The sequence below is a fragment of the Ictalurus furcatus genome, chromosome 15 (genome assembly GCF_023375685.1).
Source record: "Ictalurus furcatus strain D&B chromosome 15, Billie_1.0, whole genome shotgun sequence".
Lineage (NCBI taxonomy): Eukaryota > Metazoa > Chordata > Actinopteri > Siluriformes > Ictaluridae > Ictalurus > Ictalurus furcatus.
The window spans coordinates 12,225,894-12,235,204 of record NC_071269.1 but is presented as its reverse complement, the minus strand read 5'-3'; the positions used below and the strand labels follow the sequence as shown (position 1 = coordinate 12,235,204).

Here is a 9,311-nt window from a genome sequence, read left to right as displayed (position 1 = left end):
CTGAGTCCCCTGGGATAGCTCAAGGCTCCCCACAACCCTGTGTAGGATAAGTGGTACAGAAAATGGATGGATGGATGGGCTGTTGCTAAAGTTCAGATGTTGACACCTTTATAAATGGTACACGCCTACAAAAAAACTTTGTGTAATGTTAAGTAACACTTAAATGTTAAGTTAAATTTAGTGAAAGTGTGCAGAATTCATTTGAAACTACCGAGGCAGAACATTAGCTAACTTGCTCAGTTAATCCAGATTTAACATTGCACACACGTGAGCATCTTGGGACAATAACAATAAAGGTATTTTCAATAGCACATTATGACCCTGGGTGCTCATCTACATGGGCATAGACTCAGACAAGCAAGCCCTGCTCACACACATGCACACATTAATACTTTAAGTTCAAACACTTCTTGTAGGGCAGCAGAGAATTGATAAAGACTGCCTAAAGCCACATTAGTCTTCACTCCACCCCTCTACCCTAATCCTCCTCTTCTTCTCCTCAGAGAAAAGGATTTTTCTTTTAATTAAACAAGGCAGACAGGAAAGCAGGGACAGCTTCCACTCTGTGCCTAAAGAATAGTGCTGCCTCCAGCTTTTCTGTCTTGTCTTCTCAGTGAGGGAGAAGAGGAGGCACAATCTTAATCTAGAGAATGAATGAGAAAATAACATCAAGAAAAAAGAAACATCAATAAAAACAGCTCAGTTCGCTGAGAGAGCTAAGAATGGTAGAGAGGCGTGTGTGTGTGTGTGTGCGTGTGTGCCAAGAGATCGTTTTCATTAAGATATGGGAAGCTGGTGAATTGCTGACAGGGGTGTCCATGCCTTCCTGAAGTTAATATACTTCGTTTGATAAAAACTTCTCCCTCGTTCCACTAATAGACCATTAAATTCATCAGCGAGGCCTTCCCACACTCCTGCCTCTTCCAGCACCTCTCTTCTATTTCTGTCTCCTGCAGCTTTGTCATTTCTTTCTCTTTCTCTATTCCACTGCATGAACCTGATCTGTTCTGAACTCAAATCTGTCTTTTGAGACCACTCTCTTATTTAACTCTCTTTTCTTTGCTTGCTATACATATATATTTAAGTTCTATACACCAGTTAAGTTAATGTGAGCACTAGAAGTGCTCTCAATTTGCTATTCAAAATTCTCAAATTAATAACAATGTCCCCAAGTTTTGGTTAATGTGTGCTCTCCTCTAAAGGTGCCCACATTATTTTGTCTAATGGAGAAGCTGACAAAGGAGTGATCAGCAGTGGCTGGGCCAAAGCTTAGGTGTAGCTCATAAGTCTCAGTTATGGATAGATTCTTTAATTAAAGTATACCTATTCACTGGAATGCATTACGGAGACATTCTGAGAGTACTTGCCAGCAAATAATAAAACAGTTCAGCAGCTATCAATGTTAGTTAGGCAATACTGGCTGAATGCTAACTCCTCTATTATTAGCTTATCTAGATATCTACCTATATAAATGTAGAGTGAAGCAGAACTTATGTCATTCAACACATCTGGAGCTAACGATTTTCTAAATAATGTTTTAACAATACTCAAAATATCTAATGGAATTTTTTTAATTCTAGCTATAGTTACCAAAGTGCTCCATACTACAGGAGACTACAGTACACTACAGGAGAGCACAAATTTACAATATATGGGCACAATCTTAGTATTTCATGGGCTTGAAAAACATATTAAAAGCCATATTAAACTAAATCATTTAATACAAAAAAAATGCTTGCCTTTCCAAGTCTCCGTATTCCGTAAACACAATGACTAAATTCAAGCACTCTAAAAAGTGATTATGTCTTCATGTAGATTTTACATATTGATATAATGTCCATGTTACTACAATAAAGTTTACAGAAAAAATTAAGTTTGTGAGCTGGAATTGGAAGTATATTAGTTTTCTTGCGTGTGTGGGGGGGGGTTGATGTAACTAACCAGACTTAGGAGGAGAGCAAACATCTATGTGCAGAGGCACTTTATTATAAAATCCAGGCAAACAACACTGAAAACACAGAAAATCCGGTAGTCAAAACAGTGAGGGTTGAAAACAGGTTGAGGCCTAATTGAAGAAAATGGATGAAGAACAGGGGGGAAATGAGGCCATGGTTTGCTAACAACCCAATATATGTGATTAAGGGGTAATTCAGTGGATGGCATTTGCTTTTTGTGCAGGTTTATGGTGGATCAGTAAGTCACACAAGAAACATTTAGTAGGATTTACGTGTGCTGGATATTAAAAAGCTTACATAGCAACTGTTTTGCCAGTTTACTGAGTAAGCTACGACCCTAATAGACTTAATGGAAACAAGGATCATTAGGCCTATTTCACATTTCTCAAGCATGTAGGGTAGGCAGATACGGAGACTGAGATTTGGATTTAAAGGTGATTTCATATCAGAGATATTTACGGTGATTTATTATTGTTATTATTATTATTATTATTACAAAGAAGAAAAAGATGCAAAAGTAGAAGAACGTGTCTCTAAAGTCTCAAGTTACAGATTTTTTTTAATTTAAAAGGACAATATGCAATAAATAAAAGTCCAATAAATAAATTTTAACACAGATGCAAGCAAACCAGTATTATATTGAATGTGATTTTAAATTTGCAGCAGGTTCAGTAGGTTTGCCTATAAATATACCTGGAGTATTGTGCGTCTTTTTCCCGAATTTAAAAACTCACGCCTTTGCAAGAAATGTGATATGACCTTGCAGTTCATTACAGATAGGCAAGTCAAGGCTGTCTCATAATCAATAACACATTCCAGATGTTCGAGATGTACAGTGCCATCATTTTCCAGAGGAAAACACACAGAAATAGATCAGAAGTGTATAGCTGCTCTGCTTTTATTCTAAATATAGCTATTTATTGTAAAACTAGCCCAATATAATTGGGTGAATAGAACCTTTTTTGTATAAGGCACTAATTTATGCACGGATTTCTGTTTATTTTGTTTGAAAACACAATTACTTCAAAGATTTATTTGATTCATTATTAATTCATAATTGTGTCATAGTCTGGGAAAACCATCAGATGCTGTGGTTCTGTTCTGAAAAACAGCCAAAACTGTCTGGTTTTGATTAAAGTTGAGTTTTTCTGCCAGTGCTATACTTTGACATCTCTACTTTAAGAAGACATAAATATATTTTTACCAAACTTTTTTATTTGCGCTAGTTTCTAACCTTGCCTTGCTATCTGCCTACAAATATCATATTGGAAAAGGAGCCAGCTTAACAAGCACAGTGGTAAGTCTGAATAAATATGTCTAAAACCTTGCTAGTTAAGTATGCTTTTCTCACACAGTGAATGTCAAGTATTGATTATGTTGTTAGATAGTTATGTGCCATAGTGAAAGGGACATACAGTATATGTCTAATCATGTTTTTTTAATTTTTTTTTTTACCTTGGAACATATTTCTTCACAATTTTGCAATTTAAAAAACAAACATATTTTTCCATAAGTGGGTGGGTGAGTGGGGTGTTTACTTCCCTGTCGACTCTGGATAATTAAGATAATTGCAACTGGATTTCTGCTGGATGTGTGCGATTTCTGAATAGCATGTCAGTCATTATCCTAAAAATAAAAACTGTTAAAAAAATTGGTAGAATTTTCATAGACATATACCTCATTTTTAAATCTTATTTATTACATATTATATAGAATCAATAAATATCAATTGGTGGTGTCTTTCAGAGGAATTTGGAATCTTTAAATGCAATCTTTTTTTTCACTTTTGGAGGGTAAGTAGATTTTCAAATGCTATAACTTGTGATTGAGATACAGTATGTGCAAATTAGCCACCAATTTCAGTTTAGCCTGCAACTCTTTTTTTTTTTATAAGATAATGTCCAAATTTTACCATGTGAAGGGTTTTCCCAGGCTGCCACACAAATAAATCATTATTAACACACCAGACCTTTAATTAATATTCTAGGGAATAAAAAAAACCAAACCAAACCAAAACAAAACAAAAAAAAAAAACAGTGAGTTAAAATATCTACAAATAAACAGTTACCACAAGGATGGCAATTTTATATTCGAAATTAAGCACATAATCTTAATCATTAGTTGGCTCCCTATTTACTGTAGTGTTTCTGTGCATGTTATCTCTGTCTCTGTGCGATTCTTCCTGGTTCTCAGGTTTCCTCCAACCTCCCAAAACATGCAGACAGGTGGATTGGCTACCCTATATTACACTAGATATGTGTCTCCTGTGATGGATTGCCATCCCATGGATGGTGTGTGCCAGAGTTCCTGGTATAGACTCTGGATCCACAAGGACCCTGACCATAATAAAGCGCTTACTAAAGATGATGAAGATGATGTTGCGCTATCCCTAATGCTCTTTAGTGCTATTACCTAATAATATAATATTTGTAACGCCATTTCTTTGCCAATACAGAACATAGTTATGACAATGAAGTGTAAAAAGAAAGAAAGAAAGAAAGAAAGAAGACATTCAACTGGATAGCCAAGTTCCATTAAATCCAAAATATCCCAAAAGGAAATTGCTATTGGATAATTTCAGGATGCTCTCTCTCTCTCTCTCTCTCTCTCTCTCTCTCTCTCTGTGTGTGTGTGTGTCTCACCACCCATCATGCGCTCACACAAACGCACACACCAGCCTTCCCTCGCCTCCACTTTTCCCTTCTCCTTACCCCCTCTTTCTCTTCGCACAAACAAACATGGCCGCCAAATCGGACGGAGCCGCCGCATCCGCCGTAATCTCGGCTCCCGCGTGCGCGCGCGATAAGGAGCCCGAGGCGCGTTGTGTTCTCGTAGGACCGGAAGAGCGCCAGGACCGCTCGCGGCGGCACGCGCTGCTTGACTGCTGCTGGGTGCTTTGCGCGCTGCTCGTCTTCTTGTGCGATGGCGCCACGGACGTGTGGCTCTCGGCCGACTACTACGCGCGCCGCGACTACTGGTGGTTCGCTCTCACGCTGCTTTTCGCCGCGCTGCCATCCGCCGTAGTGCAGGTGCTCAGCTTCCGTTGGTTCGTCTACGACTACACGGTGGAGACGGAAGAGAATGCGGCGGTAATGGCGCGCTCGCGGAGCCGGACGCTCAGGTGCTGCCGAGCATGCATGTGGAGCTTCCAGTCCCTCGTGCACGTCCTGCAGCTGGGCCAGATGTGGAGGTAAGGGCTCGCGTGTCGAAATACGCGGAAGTCTAGAGCATCAATAACGTCGCATCAGCAGCATCACCCAAAGCGGCGTCCGCAGTCGCGCTATTACATAGTATGAAGTATAGGCTAGTATTTTGACATACTTCTGAGTGCACTACTTTGAGTTCTTTTTAAGCAGTAACATGATACTGTAAGGATAACTTGGAGTCAAGTCGATAACTAGACTGAGCAGCATTTGATTTCTCAATCATATAAACCACTTTGAAAAGGCTTTGCTCTTTTGAAAATGTCACAAGCCATCTGTACTGGATATATATCAATGATGTTAATAAATGATGTAATCCAAGCGTATATTTATAACTTGTTAACATCTACACTCAGTATCGTACACAGGAGAAATCCACAGAGCGGGAACATGGCTGACAGCACAGCTAAGAGCATCATTTTAGTTATTAGTCAGTGTGGGAAGTAATTACAGACCTACTCAGCTGCAATGCTGAGCTCAAGGCATTTCTGCTGTCAAATCATGCCTGCATAACAAAACATGTTGAATGTTCTACACTGTTGAATGCCTGTCATTTTAAAATGAATTAACACCTAGAGTGCTGAATGAACACTTACAGAATTTACCCTCTGAATGTAAGTCAGTACTGTAGCTATCCAGTCTACACTATAAGTGCTCAATCAGTACTACTGATGCTATTTCAGCACCATCGATTTTACTGTGCAGATTTGAATAAATAACAATGTCTTAACTAAATCCTTGCCAAATTACACACAGTCTATTTCACCTGTACACGTTGTTCCACATTCCAGTTCACATTGTGTCCTTGTTGTAGTTCTTGTGCTTCCTCCGTAATACTTAGAAGACAGATGGAAGCAGTGAGCAGTTTTCTCCAGCCTGGGTTGGCTCTGTGTGTGCTGTTTGGTTAGGCAATACTGCCAGCCTAGATGTGGTGCCAGGGGACAGAGACAAAGACCCATGTGCCACATACAGGCGGGTATTAGATTATGCTGAAATGGATATTATCTACACAAGCTCGACAGCTAAGGGCTCGAATCTTCCAAAGGGGAGAAATACAAAGTGACTTAATGACTGTACAGATTTGGCATGGTCAATTCTGAAGTAATAAATCAGGTTTTAATTGTAATCCCATCCGCATGCACACACATGGGGACTAAATATGATGCCTTCCCAATCCCAGACAATACTTTACTAATGTGCAAAAAATGCAAAGCGTAAATAGCGTGACAAGTGTAAAATGACAGCAATGTACAAAACTCCTGTAAGCTATGTGGAGGTATAGTCCATTGGTACATTTTACGTGACAACAAACACACCTTCTCATTAACTGATGAATTGAGCCATGGAAAATCATTAAATATCAAACTGTACTGGTCTCTCTTTTGTCCATTTTGCATTTGTATACCCATCCTGCTAAATAATAAATTGCAAACTCTAGCAAGGCTCTCTCTGAGAAAGCAGACACAGCTCTCCAACCCCTCCACTGATTTTCTGTCATATCACTGGGTCATTATTTGCTAAGTATGGGAAGCCTGAACTCATGTGTCTAAAGTGGCTTCTGGGTCAGCTTTCTCCTGGGGAAATTGTTAGTTCCTGCTCGCCCCACTGTGTGTCTTTGTCCTGTAATCTACCTTTCTGTAGTGTGAAAATTTCCTCCTGTGATCCAGTTTGGAGGAAGTATAAACTGCTGGAGGAAATCAACCTTGCTGGTGTGACATGTGCTGACTGTTTGTGTGAGCATATATAATTGCCATTCCTTCAGTCAGTCTGTGTGCATGAAAGAGAATACTACACTAAATTTTGTACTTTTGAAAATTTTTTGGATCTTTAGGTTCATTTCAGGAAATTCTGAGGATGTACATGTGTCTCAGAGCAAGAGAGAGAGAGAGAGAGAGAGAGAGAGAGGAAGTATGGAGAGAAAGAAAGAACAAGATAAAGTAAAATGTAAAGAAGATAAATAAGAAAGATAGAGAGACAGGAATGAAAATGTCTGTGGGTCTTTAAGACATGTTAATTTCTCTAAAATGACATTTTATACAATTAAAGGCATTAATAAGTATGAACTGAATTGATATGGTCTTAGATTTTAGACTTTTTTTACACTGTGCCAGCAACAAAACAACAGATCATAATTTACTTTCTGTCTAATTTTGTAACCTGAAGCCATGACTCATGCCTCAAGTGAAGAATGATTTCAAGCTTGCTAATTTGCAGCTATTTATGTAACTTAATTTGTATGAATGATTAAGGATAATGTTAGGGTTAGTGGCAGGATTTTGGAGCTTAGAAGCTGACAAAAGTTTTTAAATATGAATTTCATATATTTGAATTATATGCATGACATATTAAATAAAAAAAATGTTCTGTGGTGTATCTAATATATTTACTTGTTTTTTTCTTTGTTTTGAACTTGCTAGGAGTAAGATCTGCCTTTAAAAAACATATTCAAAATTACAGGTTATGGTTTTAAGATTTGGAAAAAATCATAACCTTAAACACAAATCTACAACATTCTCATCTCATGTAATGTAAAAAAAATTAGGCAAAACCTCAAGCGTCTGGAATTCTAAGGGAAAAGGATGGTTTTATTTAATGTGACATATATAATTCAAATTAGAAAGAAATTAATATTCAAATACTTTTGTCAGCTTCTAAGCTCCATACCAGGTTAACATTTGTACATACTCCTATCGCTTTACTGGCATGGTTCAACCACATCACCCTTGCAGGTTTGAATTTGTCCTAATATCTCATGAGATTGCAATAGTAGCACTCACTGCACATGTGCAGTACACGAGACAACCCTGGAGCAACATCAGCAACTTGGCAGTGTGAATCTGGGGTTATTTAGTGTTTGATGTCTGGTCACACACATGCTGGCTAAAACAGATTTACTTGTACAAAGCAGGAGACTGTGTTACACTGAATTCAACTTCAGCTACATGCCTGCTGTTGTGTTAGCACACATTGAGACATGCTGATATGGGAAATGTAAATTCAACCACTAGTTAACCCCCCAATACTCTCACTAATTAGACCCTTAAATTCACAGGAACCATCGGCATGTCCAGTCACACATCTCTCACGCTTTTGGCAACATACATTTCCTCTTAGTTTCAGTATACTGCTATTGAGCAAATTATTGTGGCCACAATAATATGCTTTAAATGAATATAAGCTGGGAATTTAAGTAGTAAAAAACCTGAGTCTGCCATCAACCCTGATGCTTACTACAGATTATAATAAATTTACTTTTGCAAGAGAATAAATAGACAATTTTCTTAGATGCAAGGTATTATGAAGTGGTTCACATTTTGCATATCACTGCAAATGAGGTCTTAAATGATATATAAAGTAGTATTGGAAAAAGTCCGGAGTATTAAATTAACCTTAAGCATACCTGCAGTCACCCAGCACAGGGAGGGAAAGGATGGAGACAGAGCCAAACAGAAGAGTCAAGAGAGTTATTCATGCTGAGCTGCAACCATAAAATCATCTCTAGATAAAACTCATCTGCAGTGTTGTTGAACACCATGCTGTAGCTGAAGTCTGACTGAGCAGAACTGGACTTCATACCACTCACAGGGGATCTCGCAGGCTGTATTAGTGCTCGACTAGGAGAGCTAATTCAATACCGTGCATGTGTATGACAGAGAGAGGGAGAGATTTACTGGTAGTTTGGTTTTTAATTTTTAACGGGGATGGAGAGGACATATGAGCCTCAGTGATCCTCTGAGAGATGATATATCATATCATATCATATCATCCTTCTCCTAAATGAAATACTTTCTCTTACTTCACAATATTGGTACAGAATCCTAAAGAATAATGAATTACACTGTAGGTGTGTGTTGTCATGCATGCATGCATGATAGGGTCTTACACTGTATCAGACTGGAACATGAAAGGAAATTGTGGTATCAGAGTGTGGAACACCTAGACTGGTTATTTCAGCATGTGCACTTTCTATTGTGTACACTGTATTTAAAAATAAATCATTTTAAGAAACATGTCATTTTACATAATACTTTTAATTGTATGCACTGGAATACAAAAAAGTACCACTTTTTTTTTACTTAGTGGCTGCGATAGTTACTGTAGACAGGTAGTGCCTTAATTGTGCTGAGTCTTTGTTTGTAATTTATTCAAGTTA

General features: G+C 38.2%; 1 protein-coding gene across 1 annotated transcript in view; it reads left to right on the top strand.

Moving 5' to 3' along the window:
* Positions 1 to 4,693: 4,693 nt before the first annotated feature.
* The window catches only part of xkr7b (XK, Kell blood group complex subunit-related family, member 7b), an 88,713-nt gene continuing 84,095 nt past the window's right edge, over positions 4,694 to 9,311 (top strand). Inside the window, exon 1 of the mRNA XM_053643633.1 lies at positions 4,694 to 5,145. Coding sequence (XP_053499608.1) covers positions 4,694 to 5,145 — 452 coding nt within the window. The remainder of the gene's footprint in view (positions 5,146 to 9,311) is intronic.